This window comes from Carassius carassius, chromosome 4, assembly GCF_963082965.1.
Source record: "Carassius carassius chromosome 4, fCarCar2.1, whole genome shotgun sequence".
Classification (NCBI taxonomy): domain Eukaryota; kingdom Metazoa; phylum Chordata; class Actinopteri; order Cypriniformes; family Cyprinidae; genus Carassius; species Carassius carassius.
Window position 1 is genome coordinate 27,905,471 of NC_081758.1, and position 22,575 is coordinate 27,928,045.

A 22,575-nucleotide genomic window follows, 5' to 3' on the forward strand; every position below is an offset into this window, starting at 1 on the left:
CTACAATTACTGAATACTATCATTCCATTGGAAACCCTCCTAAAAATTCAAGTCTGTTTAATTTTATTAAAATAAAGTGCTTAAATATGTTCCTCGACTAGAGAGAATTTAAATCAGAGTGTTATAGTCATGTATGAAATCCTGGCAAACTAATACTGGTAAGAAACTGTATTTACACTGCAGTCATGCAGATCATTCATTCATGAATGAACAAGAATTGTTTGAATGTAAAAAATCTATTTGTAGCATTGCCTTCTTCAACTTCAGAGCGGACGGACAGTGTCCGCTACATTTCAGCTGGTGCTGAATTCTCAAACCCAGGTCATTTCACACTTGATCCACATCTGGATTTCTTCTCCAACTGACCCAAAGTGTTAAAACACTTTCTTTCTTTGTTTTATAACGCTGGATTAGCTGCCAGTCATCATGGGGAGTGAGTGCACATATATAGTGTGCTCAAATGTTTCATAGTAACCATAAATCAAAAATAAATAATGAAGCAACATTTAAAAAAAATCCTAAAACATATTACTGGGACCATTTGATGTGTAAGACATATATTTCAAATATTTCCCTTGTTATACTATACTTTTCAAGATGCGAAAACTGGCATTTCAATTAATGTAATAGGATGAGGGAGTAAAGTAAATGAGTAAAAAAGTAGTAAATTATTTGAGTGAAATGCAAGTTTGTGGGAGTCTGAACACTGCCATCCAGTGGAACGATGATTCAGTCATCTGAAGAGACCACACCAGGATTTTTAGCATGGTCTCTACCAAAGCCTTTAGTGCATTCAATTCCAGTTGTGCACTTTAAATGATAAATCAGTGGATGCTGTGTCCTTTCCATAAAGCAGTTTATCAAAATGTCTTTCACATTCTTGGTCCCTACTATAATATAGCAAACACAGGAGTGGAATAAGTGAGTGTCTAGATCCAATACAGATGCCATTTTGAGATGCTCACATTTTACTTACAGCTAGGATTGCATTTTATGCCGAGGTATTGATCTGAAAGTTTTTCTATGCACGTCCCTGGTCTCATATATTCCAGGTACTCTTCCATTTACCAAATAAAGTCAAACCTCTTTGACGCACAGCTCTTTCTTGGCCAACTGTTGTTCCAGTTCTCCTCGAGTGCAAACTGGCCCTCTTGGACGATCTCATTCAGTAGTTCAAAAGAAAAATTGAGAGGAAATACAAAAGCCTTTTAGGATCTTAACAGTCTTCGGGTTCCCCTCACCGGGACTGAACGCCAAGAGTGATCTTTAGGTTCTCATACACCACGTAGCTGATGCTAACAGCAGGAATGACCTTCATAAAGTTGGGCGCCAAGCCTCTATAGAGTCCAATAGCGCCCTCTGTCCTCACGATGTGTCTGAAGAGACCAGTCATGGTCATCTGAGGACTGCCTTCCTGAGAAGCTGCAAACCGATGGAGAGCAAGAACAAAGAGCAAAAAATCAATTGGACTGCGATAGAGAAACAATAATAGTTCACTGAAACCATGAATAAACCATGAATAGTTAATGAAACCATATGCAATTCAACAGAATTAGACATTCAAAACTTCTTATTATATATTTGAGACTTTAAAGACTTACCTTGAGCCTGCATCCGTGTCCTCACTAAGGCTAAAGGGTAGCTTGCTAACTGTCCACAGGTACTAGACATTGTACCACAGGCTAGCAGCACAAACACACCTGGATCAGCACTGTCTGTAGCAAACCTCTGGAGCCACCAGTTTTTTAATGTCTACACATGAAAATAAGAGACACGAGTTACATTATAGTACCTATAAAATAATATAACTATTAATCATAAAATATTCAAGATGTAGAAAACTGAAATAAATGCAAGCAGCACAGAGTTATTTTAGAATTATTTATAGACCATTATAGTACTTTTTTAATTATTATTAGTTTTTATTTCTATTCTGCTTTAATTCATTTTTATTTCTGTTTTTGTTTAAGTACTAAATTAATTTTTAGCTTAACTTAAAATATTTTATTTCAGTTAGTCGCCACAGATGTAGCCTGACAAATATATAGTCCTATTGTTTTCCTTTTGTAAAGCAAACTTACCTCATAAACAGCCAGGTCTATTCCTGCATAAGGGATGATTCCCAGCATGTTGGGAATATAACCTTTATAGAAGGCTGTCAGTCCCTCCTTCTTAAATATATGTTTAGCACAGTCCGTGATCCCAGAGTACTGACCCGTCCTTCCCAGGGCAAGACGAGTTTTTATAACCTTAAACACACAAAAGCTTTGTTTAAGCTCCAAGAGATCTTTCTTTGGTGTAGAAAGCCATTATTAGCTTGATTACATTTCAGTTTATGGGATAGCAGTTAGTAATTAAAAAACTATGGAAACATCACTTTTAAAAATTGCACATTACAGAACATGATTCAAAGAGTGCATGGGAGGTCTAGTCATGGCTTATGATTGATAATTATCATTGAAATGACAGAAACAGAAAGCTTTTGTTTTCTTGAAGGAAGACTCAAACGATATTTTTAAATGCTGGTTTATGTTCTCACCTCCATGGGGTAGATGCTGCTCTGAGCTATAGCTCCTGCTAGAGACCCAGCCACCAGTCTCTCCAGGATCCCCAGCGTCTCCTGATTACTGCCAATCAGCCGCTTAATCTGAAGCACAGGGCAAATGAGCTTTAGAGGTCACAGATAAAACAGCAAAGAGAAAAAAGGTGGGGTTTTCCCCTCCCTCCAAAGGTTAAACCACACAATGGCATAATGTTCACTGAAAAAAAAGTTTCTTTGATCACAAAAAAAGAACAACAAAGCAGCAAAAACACAACTTTTATTTAAACATTGTGGGTAAATGTATTAACATTGTATCATTTTAAATATCCAGGATTTTATAAGTTATCCAGTTTTGTTACAGCTGTCCAATAACTGTTATATATGTATATATACCTGCTCATACGCCATGAACTTGATAGCAGTCTCTGGTGCAATCTTCAAAACATTGATACCGTTCCCTCGCCACAGTGACCGAAGTCCACCCTCACGGATCATGTGTGTGAATCCTCCGGCGAAACCCATGTTGTTTCTGTGTGATGCATGAACCTGCCAACACCATTCCAGTGGTAAAACATCTCAATTTGCTAGTAAATAGTTTCATTTAAGCATTTTAACGTATGTTTACTCCAGGTAAGGTAAGCTTTAAGGTTAGTTAGGCTTCAATGTCCTTATTGAAGAATTTAAAGACGAAGAACTTTCAAATCCACCAAACCAAACTGAAACGAGCGTCACTAAGGCATTTTTAATGTGCATGGTCATCCACCGAGGCTCTCATCCAAAGAACAGAACATCATATCCTATAGTGACTCACTTACTACAGTAGCACTGTCCCTTCATAAACAGCAAACATGGGACCTCACTAACACTTGAGTTCATGTACAGAGTACCACTCCACCTGGGGTTTCAACCTAGGATTCAGCTCACCAGCCTAGATGACCTACTGATCACTGTTCTCATCAAACTAATGCTATGACCGGGACACAATAAAAGGACAGTAAAGACATTTAGAATGTTACAAAAAATACTCTAACCATAATCAATGCTATTCTTTTGAACTTTCTATTCAGCATAGAATCCTTTTTTTGTTGTTGTTAATAATAAGAAATGTTACTTGAGCACCAAATCAGCATATTAAAATGATTTCGGAAGGATCATGTGACCGCTATGGCTGTGAAAAATTCAGCTTTGCTATCACGGGAATTAAATACATTTAAAAAAAAGTTATTTTAAATTGTAATATTTCACAGTTGAAATATCACACATAATATCTACATAAACATAAATGTATAAAATATATCCAAATTGATACATGTAAACCCTAACATAGTATAAAAATGTATGTTTTCCAAACTTAAGTATTATTCATGAATCATATGATGTGTGCTGAGTTCTCTACAGGTAGTGTCGGTGGGTCTCATACCTGCATGAGGACCTTAAGGCGGTCCAGGGGTGCGGTGCAGGTACGGGACACAACACCTGCTCCCCCTCCTGCTACTAGGTGTCGCCACCACATCCCTGTTTTCTTTTCCTCTGCCGTAAACTCATCAGGGACCATCAAACTTTCCCCAACATCAAATATCTGCACAGAGGAAATGACATCATGTGGATTGAGATTACAAGCACAAGTGAACATCACGAGTGGACAATCAACTCATCAGATGATCCATCATTAGTGCTAGAAAAATTATTCTTGCGTTGAGATTACATAAAAAGTGCATATGAAAAGATGAGAGGTATATTGGTGGTTATTTATAAATTTTTCTCAGTCCTTTTTATATCATCCAGCTTAAATATGACACTTGATTGATTTTCACTGGTTCTGGGTAGCTATATAAATTTTTTTGATCATCTAAAAATTAATTATGATTATTATAACATAAAAAAGGAAATACAGAAATATCTGGCTTTAATTTTTTCAATCAAATTACCCTTCTGTAATATGTGTAAATAATTATTAAGTTATCTGTTCACCTCTGTACAATGGTAATCCATGAGGTGGACACATCTACCTCTCCCAGGTCAAAAAGGGCAAGTCAGTGATGTCAGAACACTGTTGATCTGTTTAACAGGATCAGACTGGATCACAATGACCCCATTTGTCCCATTCAGGAGTATTTCAAGTGTGAGGAAACAAATGAGTAGGGCTTAGTAGGACTGGATGACTAAGGTGGCAGCACATCACCGGTGTGTGCTCAATGTCAGTGATGCATGTGTAGGCAACTTATACAGATAAAGAGACTATAAAAAGCACCATAACCTCATAAAAGGAGAGACAGCTAGTGCTCAAACAAAGCTGGAAACTTTGTGGTTTTCTTTTACCGTAGAGTGTTTCCAGTGGAGGATGATTTCAGGAATGTTGTCAGCAGGATGAAGCAGGTGGTAATCTCTCCATTCGTTCCAGTCAATCGTCATCGTACCGTTTTTATCCATACTGTTAAAATAAAAAGACAAAAAGAGACCAAAACTAAAGAATATGTCAGGAACTTATTTGGCTCTGGGTAGCAGCCTCTTCTTGAAAAAATAGTTTTTTTTTATTTTTTATGTAAGCACCTAGATAAGAAACTGCTATTAATGATGTACAGTCAAGCAGCTAGAAAGTAATAATTATTCTCATGCAAAACTGTCCCTGGTTTCAGCGTATCAGATCAATTCTGACCTTCACATTTAGAATTCTTCTTTATTGATTTCAAGAAAGCTTTCTTCGGTGAAGAGTTTTGTTGTATTTGTAAAAAAAATCCTAAAATATATGCATCATTAGCTAGCTTAATATTTCCAAAACATCATCAACATGAGACAAAATATCTTCTGAGATAGAGAAAAAAATTACCTCAAAACTGCTAAATGAAAACAGCACAGATGAAACAGCAGATGAAATGAAAATACAGAGCAAAGCAAACATGCAGGGAGAAGACCACTACTTACTACTTCATAGGGGCACATATTTGACCCCTCCTTATTCTGATAAGATGAGCAGAGAGAGAGTGGGGGTGGGATCACAAGAAGGAGAGAGTGATAAAGAAACAGAAAGAGAAAGCGTACGACCAAACCCACATACAAACAGTCAGAAAATAAAAAATTACTTTATTGTATGTGCTGCAATTAATTTGAACATGGGATTCAGATTTCTTTTAGGAGCTCGAAAATGAGCTCTAAAAAACTCTTTGGTATTGACTGGTCTAAGAAACACGCAGAAAAATAAGAACCAGGAGACGTGTTGTTATGAGGTCAGGGTTTCCAGTCAGCTCAACACTATACAGATCAGTCAGGTCTAGGCTAAAGAGAATGGAGTGGGGTGGATATATACAATCAATAAAACAAATTACCTCTTGAGGATCTTTTCAGCCTGTTCCTCGGATATATGAACGCCAAGGTCTCTTAGTGACTGCATGATCTCCTGTGAATCTATGTGACCTGCAGAATTACAAGGAAACATGATTTTAACATCTAAACCAGCGGTTCTCAACCAGAAGTCTAAGGTGGCCTTGATATGACTGAGTGATTTAAAAGAAGACAAAATAAGCATTAAAATAAGATACAATAAGTATTTAAACAAGACACAACAACAACAAAAATCTAAATCCTAAAACTGGAAAAGTCATGTAAATTAAAATATTTAATATATATATATATATATATATATATATATATAAAAATTAATTTAAATTTTTTTTGTTATGCCATGCTTTAAAATATCTTCCAGTAAATCAGGAACTACTGGACAAGTCACATTGGGTGGCTTTATAGTTAAAAAGGTTGGGAACCTCTAATCTAAACACATAAGAACACTGCTTATGCAATCTTCTGTTTGCAAAATTACTGATGCGGCATGATACGTGTATGTCTTTTTGTAAATTGGCTTGTTTTGCAACTCTAGACAACGCCCATAATAATTCACCAAAACCCAATCATTCTTACCATCGTTCTTTTTGTCAAGGCTCTTGAAGACCAGCCTCAGTTTCTTCTCATGGTCCCTCAGGTAGTGCACAAACTCCTCAAAGTCCAACTGACCATCCAAGTCTTTGTCTCCTGCCTTGACGATTTTCTGAAACACATACATGCAGGAATCAACATCAAAACCTCAAGACAGAATCAAGCCAGGTCATTCTTGGGGTCAGTGAGCTGCTGCTGTTCAGGGTAATGAGCTAATGGGTCACTAGGGACAGACATATGGCCTTTGTTTGCTGAGGAGAGTATTGAAAGGACCATGCTGAACATCCTCATGAGCATTAGCTTTATGGAACAAGCTGTCTGAACCACTGAGCAGTATATAATTGAAGGCAATGGAAAGGGATGGAGATGATGAATGAATCATTAACCTGAAGTATGTTAGAAGGACAAAAACAAAGTGAACGTGTGTTTTCCATTTAATAGCAAATTGGACCCATAGAGTGATTCCTGGCTGATGTTGCTTTGACAGTTATATTAAACCAATATAATCCATAAATAAAGTTATTTTTTTATGGCCTCTGTGCTCATTAAATCTACCACCAAGAAGCCATGTTAACAAAAAAAGCATTTTTAACAAAATAAAAAGTAACATTTATTAAGTATTTTCATATAAAAATATAGGAATAATTATTATCGATTGATTTATACTGATAATATAATGAATCCATTCACTAACAATCATTCAACAGAAATTGCTTTGATTAAATGTAAGCAGAAGTCATTCAGAATTGATGAATTCTTCAGTGTTCAGCAACATGCCTGATAGAAAGTTGTGCATCATGTTTCAAAATGTCAAGATCACAAGCTTCCAGCCAAGTCTCAAATAGCCCTGCAAGTGTAAAACAGGTTGAGAGAGCCCTTGTCTTCTCACACTTAATCCGGATTAGGGATGCAACGATACCACTTTTTTTTTTAGAACCGAGCCAATCCGATACCTAATTCAGCAGCAAAAGATACTCTAGAATCTAGAAAAATCAATAATCAATTAAGTAAATAAATCTTAAATCTGGTAAAATGTTACACATTGCTCTTTGCAGGGTTCCCACAAGTCTTTGAAATCCTTGAAAGTTTGTGAATCTGAAAAAAAAAAATAATAATTCAAAGCCCTGGAAAGTTTTTGAAATTAAACACACATTGATGCAGGTCCTTGAAAGTGCTTGAATTTATTTTGTGCAAGAAGTTTTCTGGAAAAAATTGGTCCGCTAATGTGTTATTTCGCCACCAATTCATGGCCTATGCATAGAAGCTTGCTTGATTTACATTAGTTATGCACATTTACGGGCAATTTTAAGTGTTTCGTGTGTGAGGTACTTTGTGTTGTACATTGCCGTGACGTTAGAGTTACCATATCTCCTCTTTTTCCGGACATGTCCTCATTTTGGACCTAAAAAAATGCGTCTGGTCGGGATTTCTGAGTCGCCCAAAATGTCGGGAATTCGGCTTTTACTTTCTACAGTTGCCAGTGCGTTTTTGTATTAGAGCGATGGACTGTTTTCTTAATCCCGCTCCCACTGAATTTCTGACCATTATTGCCCACTCCTGTGATTTTGGTGTCCAATCCTGCCCGGAATGCAGTGTTACAAATAATAAACAACATATTGGAGATTAAAATAACAGCAGATTTGCCTAATTTTAAACGAATAATAAAGACTGAGATGAAAAATGTACTTAAGCCAGAATAAATTTTTTTTACCATGGTATAATAATTGAGTGTCAAAACTAACCCTGCATTACTTTGTGCCCTGCGCTCCCCTATATTATTGTCACACTTCACACTTCTCTAGTAAATTTCGTCTGTGTGTGAAGACAGTATTGAGAGTGAGGAGTCACGTGCTGAATTAGGTTGATTTGGGAGGGGTCTGAGCCGGTCGGCCATGATGGTAGAACACGCTATTGCCAGGGGCAACGCCTTCAGAACTTCACAGAGACGCGACTAAACATTCCAGAGCTATTTCATTTTTGCGCATTTATTATGTCGGCGGAACAGAGACGGATCTACGAATACGAGAAAGAAATAAAGAGAGTAAAGCAATGCAGAAAGATAAGGCGAAAGAAAGGGGACCTTACAGGAACAAGCTCACACCAAGTGCAAAACAGCAGTATTTGGAGAAGCTCTCAGGCATCCAAAATATCGACCCATACGAGCTCCCTTCAGCGGCACAGAGACCTGAACCATTTACCTCTGTGCACACATATGGACATTGTGAATTATATTGTTTACGGTGTAAGTCACCTTCCATTCACACTGTTAATGGCTTTAATCTAACCAGGACATTTACATCTTGCAATCACACATTTAACTAACGTTACACTAGCCAACCCAGAACTGGTTTGTCCACTTTGCAGCCCCCAACACAAAAACCTGGTACAATATGTATCATTGGGCTAAAATCAAATTATAACTAAACATACACAGCTTTAGCCTACATCAAAACATGTTGGAAACGTTTGTGTACATTGAACATCTAGTTACAATCTAGTCTTTACGAAACAGTGGCAGTCATTTAAGTTACTTTGTCATTTTGGTCAAGAAGTGTCTGCTAAATGCAATGTGTAATTACAACACGCTAAAACGCATATGAATAAACTGACTTTGGCCAGTACAACTTTGAGCTGACAACTTTTGTAGTAACTTAAACCAAAAACAAGATAATTCACAATGTCCATATATGTGCGTGGAAGTATGGTCCAGGTCTCTGTGCCATTCAGTCGTGTCTGTGTCAGGAAGTCGTGGCCTAATGGGTAGAGAGTCGGACTCCCAATCGAAAGGTTGTGAGTTCGAGTCTCGGGCCGGCAGGAATTGTGGGTGGGGGGAGTGCATGTACAGTTCTCTCTCCACCTTCAATACCACGACTTAGGTGCCCTTGAGCAAGGCATCGAACCCCCAACTGCTCCCCGGGCACCGCAGCATAAATGGCTGCCCACTGCTCTGGATGTGTGTTCACAGTGTGTGTGTGTGTTCACTGCTCTGTGTGTGTGCACTTTGGATGGGTTAAATGCAGAGCACAAATTCTGAGTATGGGTCACCATACTTGGCTGAATGTCACGTCACTTTCAGACAGCTGCAGGGAGCTCGTATGGGTCGATCTTTTGGATGCCTGAGAGCTTCTCCAAATACCGCTGTTTTGCGCTTGGTGTAACCTTAAAAAAACTGTATTCCATTGTTCCTATGTTTTCCACATGTATCGTGAGAGGTACTGGAGCAGTTTTTTTACGCAGCAGTAACTTCCAGGCATGGTAAAACAGAACGGAATTGCAAAAAACTCCTCTACTACCAAGTTAACAACACATGTAAACAATCCTGTTTCGCCGCCGGTGTCCTGCCAACATGGCGGAGACTGTGATACCGAGGGGAGGGGCTCTGTGCTATGACGACAACTCCTCATTCTCAATAGCACAAATCCGTGAATGAATGTTCCGAAGTCAAATAAACTTCAACGGAATAAAGTTGAATGGAATGGAATTTAATTAAAGTTGAATAAACTTAAACTTTACTGTTCAGTGTACTAATGTCAGACTCATTTTTGATAGTAAAGTTTATTGTTAAATGCCCTGCCTCCATTACATCTTTGTCACGTCATTTTAAGTGTTTGATCAACACATTTGAGTGATCATTGCAAAAAATTTGTATATGTTTATATACTCTATGTGTACAGTATACTGTATTCTATATGTAGTACCAGTCAAATGTATGGACACACAAATGGGAAAGTGTCCAAACTTTTGATTGGTACTGTACTATAGAGATAGATAGTAGTAGAGATAGATAACTGAATCTGATCATTCACAATGTAATGTGGTCTAATCCTGTCACTAGCATGTGATCTTTCCCTAATGAGTCTGACCAGGTGTCTGACATGGGGCCTGACCATAATATAATAATCTTTAAAGAGCAGTGAAGACTACAACCCATTAAAGATGTGAAGCAACCGTTTGGGGGAGAATAGAGAGAAACATTAACATGTGTGGGACATTTCGAACTTGCTGAAGTCAAGAAAAAAAATTCACACCAATGTTTTGCTGACTATCTGCTGTTTGTCTGCTCCTTTAATATAATTACACTCAGAAAATAAAAGTACAAAAGCTGTCCCTGGAGTGGTATCTTTTCCAATGTCCCATTTAGGTACTAATATGTACCTTTAAGGTACCAATATTCACAGTTTCTCAGCAAAAAAAGTTTACCTTTTGACAATGTATCAACCCAGTGACATCTTTATTACCATTTTTTATTTAATTTGTTTGGAGTGAATATAATAAAAACACAAACAAATGGGATTTCAGAATTTTTCCCGCTCCTTTTTAACTGCCATACGGACTCCTAATGATTCAATTTGGGTCATTTCTGAGTTCATATCATGTGCAGATATAAAATATCTGAAATGATTTCATTCAAATTGGCATGTTTTCTCAGACACCTATATCACATGACATGAAGTCAATTTGATTAAAAAAATTAGCATTTCCCTCATTTTCCATATGCAAATGAGATGTGAAATATCACTCATAGCTTGAAAAGATTTAGATCAAGATTCATAATTAGAAATAAAGTGCAGCAGTTTAGTTGTTATCATATTCCTCTCACAAACCAAAAGGAAAACTATCAATGCACAAGCAACTTTAAAGCGTTTCAACAAATATGTTTGATGCAGCAATGCTCTCTGCTATACCTGCTGAAGATCCTTAGGAGGCGCCACCATAACCAGCACTGTAGTTTTCTTTGGGGACACTGCACTCTTTTCTTGACCGACTGAATCGTCCTGTGTCCCTTGTTCTCTCTGGACTTCCTTTTTTGCAGCATTTTCTAAGTTTCGTTCCTTAAGTGCATCGGGTTGCCCTGCGTTATCATATTCGCATGCTGTTACTCCCAGAAACCACTGGAAAAGGGTTGCCCAAAGTTCCTTGAGCATCTTTGTGAAGATGCTCCAAGCCTGTTTGTGTAATTGACTCCAAGTTTGTGTACTTGATCAAATCACAACATCCAGCTGTGGGGAGTTTTTTCTTGGTCTTCTCAAGAACTATCAATTTAAATCTACAGTTGTTTAAAGTGCATATAGAGAGAAACTGCTCAGACAGGCCAGGAGGATGAGGACAGATGAGGACACTGCCACACAATTTCCAAAGCTTACTGGCATATCCAACAGCATTTCCACAGTAACCAAATGACAAGTTCTAATTAACCCGCTCTCAAAATCACCTCAAAAACATTGCAAACTTACGGCATCTTTCCAAAACAAATTCACCAATACACTTTTCCAAAACATGTTCTTTTCAGAGTGCAAAATCATGCAAAAAGTAAAAAAAAAAAAAGTGATTTTTAAAAGTGACATCACTCCACAACCATTACAAACTGAACAGTAGCTAAAACATGAAAAAAGACAACTTAACTGGAAGAAGCTGAAATCCTCACAACAAATCTATTTCTAGCGATTCCATGTTTTAAGTGCTAGTATTTCTTGGCACCTGCAAGCTGCTGCAGGTTGGCTGCATCTAGAGCCGGCAAAAAGTGATGCAGTGAAAAAAGCTGCAACTTCACTGCAGATGTGCCTCAGCCAATCAGAGCACTCCACACTGGCTGCCCCTGTCTGACAATGCACAGGCAGCCAATCAGAGGATAAAATACAGCCATCTACTGGAGCCTTCTCTAACTCACCCAGCAATGAGGAAAATCTGCTGACTTGTTTTCTCTGACCTCTGGTTTTTTATCTACTGTCATCATCAGGACAACCCTCTATGGACACCTTGGCAATTAAATCGCCAATGGCGATATATATATATATATATATATAAAGAAATGTTTCAGTTTTAGTAAAATGGCAGTTTTTTTTTTAATAACTGAAAGTTCACTTTTAACATCAATCATTCAAGCATTATAGTATGATCAAGTATTATTTAAAGATAGAACTTAAGGAATTAAAACTTGATTCCCATGTTTGAATGCATATTACTAATTTTAACTGAACTTGGGACTGGTGGTGGTGCTTTTCTGGTCATTCAGTGTTTTTGTAAAAACAAAAATACTGATAAGATAATGATATGAATTCTGCTAATAAAAACAATATAAAACGCACTAAGGATTAATGAGCTACTGCATTCATGAATATTAATCAGGTTGTGTGCATTCGCTTGAACTGATTTGTTTAAATCAAAACCGGGACAATAATAGGTGAGCGCTAGCCAATTAGATTGCCATTTGTGCATTAGCTCTGCTTACTACAGGAAAACCTGGCAGTTCTTAAAAGCTGAATAATTCCAAAGGAACGCTGTTATTTTGACAGGAAAATACAACAAAAATATCGTTTACATGTAGCGTGCAATGCAATAGTGGTCCCACTTTTATGAAATTATTTGGCCTGCCCCAGCCCGCCCCGCAAATAAAGTAAAATTTCTTTATCCGCCCCAACCCGACCCGCGGGGTCCGCGGTTTATGAGACCCGCACATCGGGGACATCACGCAAGTTGCTACATAAGCCTTCGTATTGTAATCTTATCAAAGAACCTAATATAATATGAAAATAGATATTCAAAATATTTAATATAGGCTATAGGGAATTGCACACAACATATATGGATTTTTTTGTTTTTAATGACCCACCCCGCAAATAAAGTGACAATTTCTTTACCCACCCCAACCCGACCCACAGGTTACCCGAGGGGGCTGCGGGTTATGAGACGACCCGCTCTCTCCCATGAAGCCCATAGGGAAGTGACTTAAACTGTAATTCATCGACTGGCCACTAGAGGCTGGCTGCAAAAGGGAGTCAGTGCCATAGATTCCCATGTTAAAATGTCCAACTTTACAGCAAAAAAACGTTTACAGCCTGGTTCAAAAAATTATTTTGGTCTATATAGGTAATTTTACTTACATTTATCAGCTTGTTGTGGTTACATTTCATCTTTGCAAATGCATCTGATATAATTTACAACGTCATGCATCAGCCATCTGTTGTATATTGAAATAGAAAGTCATACTGTAGTTTTTAAAACTTTGGTTCACAAGTAACATCTGAATGCAAACCAGATAAAGCAACATACACGATTAAAGTACAAAAAGCTACAATATGTTTAATATAATATTTGAAGGACATAACCCTATGTCTTCTCAACAAATCATGAATTTATTTTTCATCTTTAAAGGTGCAATAGAATGTAAAAATCACTTTTATAAGGTGTTTGAACACAGTTGTGTGGACGCAGTGTGTGAAAACAACCAGCCTATAATGGTAGAAATCCACGCACTCATTGTTTTATAATCCTAAAAAATCATAATGGGTCTCTCCACATCAGCAGTTCCAGACTATGATGCATTCCCTTACGTTTTCGACTCGTACATTACACGTCACGCCCTGATGTCACGTGTCGTTACGGGACCTTTACGGTTTGTGTGTAAAAGCATGCACATATCCCGGGTAATCACTGGCAGTGTGAAAGTGCAAAATCTAGCGACCCGGGAACAATTGCCGGAACACTTTACCCGTGTATTTGCTGGAATTGCAGTGTGAAAGGGGCTATATTTTCTTTTCCAAGAGAGATTCTTGGCTCTCTATAAGGCTAATGTTGCTAAAGCTACCATTGTTTCTGCCTGTTTTTACTAATATTGCCTTCACGTGCTATCAGAATGATCATCAAAAGGAATGTGGTAGTTAAAAATTGCATTTGGAAGCAATGTGAGGTCAGTAACATGGTCACCACCAGTTAAACCGTAACACCAGCGGTATGCCCGTGAGCATGAGCTCTTGAAGCTCTTCTGAGAAGGGAGGCGGGAGCACCAGCTCATTTTCATTTAAAGGGGACATACACATAAACAGTGTGTTATGGCTCTTACCCTATAATTGGCAATTTCAACAAGCTTTAAAAAATTATCTGTGGGGTATTTTGAGATAAAGCTTCACATACACACTCTGGGGACATCAGAGAACAATTTAAAAAATTGTATCACTGTATTCTATGGCACATTTAAACTTCCTCTAATATGTAGCTCATGGCCTTTAAATGTACACATCATGGGTCCAAAAAAAAAAATTACCCAATCATAGTAGTGGTTCACGCTGTTCTCCAGGGGGCCCTTGTACACCTAATCTAATTAATATGTGACGATAGAGAGATCCTAAATTATTCACCCAGCCTTCTAAACATGATGAAAGGTCTGGCTGCTTGCTTTTACTGCTCTTAATTTAAAATATAAAACAAATATTACATTTATAAGAAAAAAAGAAAGAAAGAAAAACACAAGAAGGGAAAGCATTTACATATTTAAACAGAACACAAACCCAATATTTCTCTAAATGGAGAGGATTAGCTACTGATCTTCGAAATTAGCAGGGTTTCTAGCGGACTGATATAATGAGCCACTGTGGAAATGATTTCTGATGTGGGAGGAATTGGATAGCTATATGTGGCAGGTTTGACATCATTCTGGTTGAATTTTAAGGAAGTTACTGTGAAAGTCTGTGCAATGAGCTTCATTCACAGTCTGTAACACAATGAAGTCAATTGGTTAAAGGATTACTGTAAACCAGCATCCAGTGAAGTTAACTGGATGTTTAAGAGCAAATGTCAGAAGAGTGTAATTCTGTCAGGTGAAGTAAAAGCTAGCTAAGATGCACACACTATTGTCAAAGGAAAAATAAGACTAAATTAAAGTGAAAAAGTGTCTACATATACTGGGCAACAAGAACTACTCCATTTAACCTATTTAAGATTCATGTAAAAACTCCTATGATTAAAAACCTTTCTCCAAACACTCATTCATACAATATTATGAAGACCTCAGTCTCTATTTTTGAGTGGTTTTGAATAGAAGTCTCTGAGCAGGTCATGTACACCAGGCTAGCACTGCATTTGCATTTATCTTCTTACTGCATTTGCAAATCCAATGTGCAAATCAAGCTCAAATCCACAAGAGTGATCCACCCTTGATCATCAAAGTGCCGGTAAGGTATTTTTGCCCTCCATAACTGAAGCAGCAGATGCCATTCATCACGGTGCGAGGTTGTGAATTAAGCAGTAAACTCCTTTGACCTCCTAGAAATTTATCTTGTAATAACACATTTACTGGTCTATCTAGGCAGTGCCAACAAATCTCAGCTAGTCCACTATAGAGGAACTTCAGGTTTTGTTCGAAGTGCTTTTGTTTCCTGTCAAACAAAAGAATTCTTGATGCACAAAAAATACTGCAGCCAGGCTTTTGTCCAAGACTGCCACTACCCAAAAATAAAAGTTTTACCTTAAGACGGCGGACAACGGCCCTCCAGGACAGAGATTTTGATGACCCCTGCCTTAAGTAAACCTAGTAAAAATTTTATAAAAAAAAAAAAAAAAAACACACCTGGCGATGAAACTATCAGTAGTGTGGTATGCAGAACATGTCTGTCCTCTTTATAAGACAATGAGTAAACCATCTCTGAAACTTAGTTTCTCAGTTTATGTTCTGAAAGCATTAACATTATGTTACCTGTAAAAGATAAAACCTCTCACCTTAGCCCATCACAGAGAGAGAGAGAGAGAGAGAGAGAGAGAGAGAGAGAGAGATGGGGGAGGGAGAACTGGTGGGGTGGTAAATCATAAATGACAGAAGATCTCGTGACTGGCCTCCAGGCGTTCAGTATCCAAGATCCCATTCCCTGATTTGCAGGATGCTTCTTTTCCAACAATTATTTCAGGCTAATTTTTATAAAGCAGTTTTATAACATATACTGCATTCACTGAAGAACTAAAAGTGAAACATTTCCTGTCCTCTTTCACATTCCCCAACTTTCTCTTTCATTTTAACAGATTACAGTCACTCAAAGCAGCTTCTTAAATTTTTTACCATGCTGTGAATTTCCCAACAACAACTTTTTGTTTGTGCTTATTAATTATGTTTTCTGTGTATGTTCTCGAGGGACAATTTCTAGTTAGGCATTTCCTCCTTCTTTGAGCAGATGCATTCTAGTCTAGATTCATATCCAGTAAACATGAAAGTGAAAATTATACTGAACTCCAATTAGAAAACAACATGCTGTATATGGCTATTCAGTATTGCTTAGTATTTTATATATATAAAATATTAAGAAAAAGCCAAAAACATTATATATGTATGTATATATGTATGTATGTATATATATACATATATATATATATATATATATATATATATATATATATATATACATACATATACACACACACACACAATATAAATTAATAAATAATATGATAAAATTATAAAAATATAAATATATCTATAATAGCTGTTGTTCCTGCTAAATAAAGACAACTGATTCTTCAAGACTGAACTCAAACTCAATTTGGCTCCTTAAATGTTTATTTTGGGTAGTCAGAAACCCACAAACCTGCACTAAAATAGAAAAAGGTACAGAAAATGCTATTCCTATCATGCAGTGTATGCAATACCAGTGTTCACCCAACAGTGTAGTTCTTTTTTGCCATAAGCCTACATCAAACACACTGTAAACAACAGTAATCCTTTCTAGGAAAAATAGCAATCCTCTTCACACAGTGGTGAGAAAGGAAAGGTACAGATGTCCTTTGAGTCACTGTGTTAAGCAAATGTCCCTGAAGTCAGCTGGTTTAGTGAGTGACACACAAGAGCTGTGAAAGTAAGGAGCCAATAGCCTAGAAGTACATAACTTTGTTCTGGGGTTTAATAAATAGTGATTTCTAAACAAATGTGTTGCCTTAAGTTTTTCCTAAGTCTGTCCTCTCTATCAGCGTGATCTGACTTGTAACTTAATCATATTATAAAGACCTATAGTGAGATCACTCAATCGTATTGGATAATGTGGACTTAAAAGTAACTCACCATGAGTTCATGTTCAGTGCGATGGACTCCCAACTTTTTCAGCCCGATGGTCAGATCGTTGACACAGATGCCCCCGTCTCTGTTGACATCCAAGATCTGGAAAAGCACCTTGAGCCGATGATGCTCCTGCTCGGGTCCGCCACACACCGGGCAGTAATGCGGGGCGTCGCAGGACTCATCATGGCGGTGCTCGGAGAGGGATGTTGCGGCGGCCAGCGTGGAGCCCAGAGTCCGACCTCCACCTCCACCTCCCGGATCCGAGCCCTGATACTCCTCCGGGCGGCACTGGCAGAAAACACCGCTGAGCAGAGGTGAGACGAACGATCCCCGCTCATGCATTTTACTGAACACCAGACTAATGGTTGGTAAAGCAGTTTAAATCAAAGTCTGCGTGTATGAGGAGCGTGAGCCAGCCGAACACGCGATCTGAGCGGCGTCTGTTTTCAGTCAGGATGCGTGTGCATCGAGATAAGCTTCCGAATACGTCTACAGAGTTATCTATTATCGTTTGAGCCTCTTTAATTCAACATTCGGTGTGCTTTGTTTTGGAGTAAGGTTCAAACTGATCGCTCATTCATTCGCTATAGCGGCATTCGGAGCTCCGGGTCACACAGTGATGAGCTGGAAGGATGTCCCACCGCCAACTCCTCCGGGGTTTCTGTATGTCAAAAAAGCGCAGGCGAATCGGTGTATTCCGACATATACATCGCTCTGAATCTCGTTCCGGATATAAATCCTCGAGTTTGTGAATTTCCAATGGTTATCGGGTTTGAATTGACGGTATGAATGACAGCTGATGCAACGAGAATGCCGGTAGCGCGCGGGCGGAATCTCGTGTTAGACAGGAAATGACTGAAGAGGGAGGGGCTTATGATGTCAGTGATGGACACATGGAGTTACCAATGACTTTAATCCAAGTTGTCTTCTCGTCACGTCCCAATAGTTCTGGTCTTTTCCACTATAATAATTTATAAATAAATACTAATAATTGTTATTATCGGTAGTAGCATTATAACTTAGCATTATACATTTATGCTTGTATTGTGTGCAAGTTCCAGCTTGTGTAGCCTATGTCAGACAAATAACTGCGGTTAAATTCTACACGTGGACCGTACTATTAAATAAGCCAGTAGATAAATATTGTCATGTCGTAAGTACAATTAAACCTGTTTGTCACTCACAGTCCTCAGGGATCACATTCAAAATTTTACCTAATAGAGACGCCTGCTGGGGAAATAATAGAATGCAGTTTTCTGCTGTTCATTTTTAGTATTCGATGTTATTTAAAAGGCCCTTAACCGATTTATACAAAAGCAAATTGTGATATTTCAGGCAGCTTGAAAGTTAACTTCCATGCAAATTACAGGAATTAAATAATCCCATTGTGAAAAGGCTGCACGTGTTGCCTCAGTAGACCTGCTGTGTAACGTAGACAGGACAATAATTTAGCACTGACTCAATGACTTGCGCTGAGCTTGTCTGTTCCAGTCTTCACCAAACTATATACTGTGTACTTATGATTAGTCCTGTATCTCCACAGTAAAAACTGCTCGTGTGTCTTCCTTGAGAACTCATTAAACAGATGTACTAAATCACATACTTTAATATTTTAGCCATGCAGAAACGAAAAATCTCTGCAACTGAGCTGAACAACAACAAAAGCTATCTTGTATTTTTTTTTTCATTGTTCTGCAATAGACATGTTTCCTCTAAGCCTGGTTGTTTTAAATACAGCTACATTTTACAAAGCTACAATGTCAATGGTGGTAGTTACAGCTCAGCATAAAGATGTTTAATTTGCATATTGCATTTCAAAATTTTCATGTCACATCTCGCCTTTATACACAGAACCTCTAAAATATGGTTGCAGTTTTTAATACAAAAATAATGATGCACCTATTCATTAAAAAAAAAAAAATTGGTCTGAAGTAAAGGTCATATGTCTACATTTTGGTGCATTTATTCATAATGCACATTAATGAACATCAGTATAAAAATACAAATGTGAACATGCTAAATTATAACAACATCAAAAAAATGTACATCCACAGGCAGGTAACAAAAGGACATCTGTACTGATAATATAAATATATGACATTATAATTACTAGTACTAGTAATATATATATATATATATATATATATATATATATATATATATATATATATATATATATATATATATATATATATATATATATATATATATATATATATATATATATATATATTAATGTATGAATAAGAAGCCTTTAACACTGGTTAAAGTATACTAATGATTTGCCTTTTTATATTCTACTTCTGGGGCCAGTTGCATTAGCTTAACTATTTATGTATTTATTTAATTATTTGGATTCAACTAATTCGACTAATCTACATTTTTATGTAAACGAATTTAAAGTCTTAAAGAAAAAAATTAGATGACTAACTACCGTGTTATGACTAATCTAAAATTGTATGCAACTGGGCCCTCAACACCATGCATTAAATGCATTTCGAATATGCTTGGCAGTATCTGGCCACGAGATGACGCTACAGTCGTTTTAGAACAAATCTCAATCATCAATTCTTCTGCATGTTCTCCACACTCGCGCGAAATCCTCCTGATTACTCTCTACTTTAGAGATTCTCCTTGACAGCACGAGCGTTTGTTCTGCCTCCGTTGAAACCGTGGTTTGTATTTATGGTGTTGATGAGTGTCTCAATATAGTATCATAACCTACATATTAACAAACCTAAACGACACGTCTGCGCTCGGAATGTCACGATTTTTGTCGGCGTTAAAGTCTGAAGTACTGTTGCGTTCTTCTTGTGGATGTAACGGAGTTGCAGACACTCTCTCGGTGAACTACTCGGCTGTATTTAGGGAAATCCACGCGTCCGTGGAGGCGGCGCTTACCGGAGTTCACTAAAGAGCTAACGTTAGACAGCTTCAGTCCCGAGCTTCAGTCCACCTTTGACTCAACGCCAAACAGTTGATACGATTTACATCTATTTACTAATTCTGTTATGGGTCGCTTTCTAATTGGTTCCGTCCAGTGATTTCTGTCCTGGCTGTCATGTGAAAACTGTTCGCCGTCGTAAGTATTCAACTGTCTATTCAAATTTTCAGTTACGACACTGAAAACAACAGGCTACTACTTTAGATTATTAGAGAGAAAATATGATGCTAATTTTGCTAGAAATTGTCATTAATTCTCAAAAAACATGCATGTTTTCTTGGTTATATGCCAGTGGAGTAACTTAAGTTACCAGGGATCTTCACATCTGAATATAATGGACTTCTTCAAGCTAAACTAACTCTCCAGGGAATGTTTGCTTTTCTGTAGAGATTGTAACCATCCCACGATACCTTTGAGTGTTAACTTGATGTAGTTTCTTTAAGTTTATTTTATGTCATAATTATTATTTTTCTCTCCCCTGTCACTCGGTGTTCCTCTGGACAGCCTCATTCTTCAGAGATGTTGAGCTTTCAAAGCACTTACATTGAGATTGAGAAGGACTTCCAAACACCAGATTAAAAAACTGCAACATCTCCCTGTCTTCCTCTACCTCTGTCTTCAGACATCTAGAGTCCGGTCTCAAAAGAGTATGGCGTTTTTAATTAAAAAGAAGAAGTTCAAGTTTCAGATACACTTCACCCTGGAGGAGCTAACGGCTGTGCCGTTTGTCAATGGGATGCTCTTCTGCAAAATCAGACTGTTGGATGGTGGAGACTTTTCCATTTCTTCATCCAGGTAAGATTTGGGATTCTCTCTGACTATATTGGGCCATGGTAACCATGGTTTCTGCTAAATAAAATAGTTGCTAGGCCAGTAACGCTGTGGTAACATTTTCTATTAGACTTCACTTTTATACAAATGAATTTCAAATTACTGTTAATCCTGAATTTACACTCATTTACACTCATGTTGTCTTATAACATAGGTTTCATTAAGAACACTTGCTCAGCCCTTCAGTTTTTGCTCAGGCCGGCCTCTGGCTCTGCACAATTTTTTAATTTTTAACATGCACTTTTAAAGACCACACAGGTTGCTTCAGGGGTGTCATCAAAAGTTAAGACATATTTTAAGGGTCAGGGTCAAACCACTGCCATTCTTTAAACTCTTTACCAAGGTGAAGGATTTGCTCTTTTAATCATTGCACACAGATGGGCTGAATTGCACAATCATGTCCATTTTCATGATTTCTTTTGTTCGCGACTCATTTCTGCACTTGGACTGTGGTTTAAGATATTAGCACACAGATGTCAGTGGTATGGTTGTTTATAAAATAAATAGAGGTTTAAACCCTCAGTTATACTCACAGTGGGGCAAGTCTGATCAGACTCGGCCCAATAAGAAGAATAAATGTGCATTAGTAAATCTGAGTGAATCAGCAGTCATATATGTTGACCAGCAGGTTATGATTCCAACATGTGAATATTAAAAAGTCTTTGATTTTTAGACTTTTTTTCGGAAGATGAATCTTGTTCAGTGCAGTGTGTTGTCATTTTTTAATGTCTTACTTTTTTCTGGACTTTGCAGCCATGTGATATAGAATAAGGATGGTCACAATTAGATGTAATCTGTTTAATCTGTTTTATGTTTTTATTTATTTTTATGATTTTTACCAATATTCACACTTTTTAATATCTCTCTTCTGTAAAGCTATATTTCTTTCTCTCTATATATGTACTTTTATTTATCAGGGAGGGATGCATTCTGTTGATCAAAACTGACAGTTAAAAAAATTCTAAATTTAGAAAAGTTTTCTGTTTGAACTTTGAACTTTCTATTCATAGAATTTCTCACAGTTTCCACAGAAATATTAATTGGTACAACTATTTTCAAATTTGATAATAAAAAGAAATGTTTCTTGAGCAGCAAATCAGCATATTACAATGGTTTTTAAAGGATAATGTAACACTGAAAAGCGTAGTAATGGCTCCTGAAAATTCAGCTTTGCCATCACAGGAAAAAATTACTTCTTAAAATATATTAGAATAAAAAGCATTGCAGTTAAAATAAATTCAGGCTAAAAAAAAAAAAATATATATATATGTTTTTTTATGATAAAATGTCACCAAAAAAAATGTTTAGTTGATTAGTGGTACAGATCAGATAATCCATTTAGTCCATTTCAACATACAGTAACTGAACTTGAAAAACGAACAGAGTTTCCTTCACAGAGAGCACAAGAAACAGCAGTTGTTTTAGTGGCATATGACTAGTGGTGCCAGGCACAGAGAGTACCCTCGTTCTGTTGCAATGAGATGACCTTCGCATTCATTCTGCACAATGCCT

The 22,575-nt window shown here is 37.4% G+C and overlaps 2 protein-coding genes across 6 annotated transcripts in view; one reads left to right on the forward strand and one right to left on the reverse strand.

The window, feature by feature from the left end:
* Positions 1-1,108: 1,108 nt before the first annotated feature.
* Positions 1,109-18,158, reverse strand: LOC132139670 (calcium-binding mitochondrial carrier protein SCaMC-2-B-like). Of its 4 annotated transcripts, none has more exons than XM_059548196.1 (11): positions 17,292-18,158; positions 6,458-6,584; positions 5,866-5,953; positions 5,465-5,500; positions 4,862-4,973; positions 3,963-4,121; positions 2,936-3,088; positions 2,540-2,647; positions 2,082-2,249; positions 1,602-1,752; positions 1,109-1,422 (listed from the first exon to the last, which is right to left on the reverse strand). In XM_059548196.1, the coding sequence occupies exons 1-11, from the start codon at positions 17,628-17,630 to the stop codon at positions 1,238-1,240; spliced, it is 1,626 nt and encodes a 541-aa protein (XP_059404179.1). In that variant the 5' UTR covers positions 17,631-18,158; the 3' UTR covers positions 1,109-1,237. The 4 variants fall into 4 exon arrangements, with proteins under 4 accessions (XP_059404179.1, XP_059404181.1, XP_059404180.1 ...); XM_059548198.1 differs by lacking the exon at positions 17,292-18,158 and adding an exon at positions 11,158-11,654; XM_059548197.1 differs by lacking the exon at positions 5,465-5,500.
* A 1,706-nt stretch (positions 18,159-19,864) lies between these two features.
* Positions 19,865-22,575, forward strand: part of LOC132139671 (early estrogen-induced gene 1 protein-like) — a 38,315-nt gene continuing 35,604 nt past the window's right edge. Inside the window, exons 1-2 of one of the 2 annotated variants that reach the window (XM_059548200.1) lie at positions 19,865-20,370; positions 20,737-21,027. In XM_059548200.1, coding sequence (XP_059404183.1) covers positions 20,882-21,027 — 146 coding nt within the window. In that variant the 5' untranslated portion in view covers positions 19,865-20,370; positions 20,737-20,881. The remainder of the gene's footprint in view (positions 20,371-20,736; positions 21,028-22,575) is intronic. The other variant, XM_059548201.1, reaches the window with a different exon arrangement.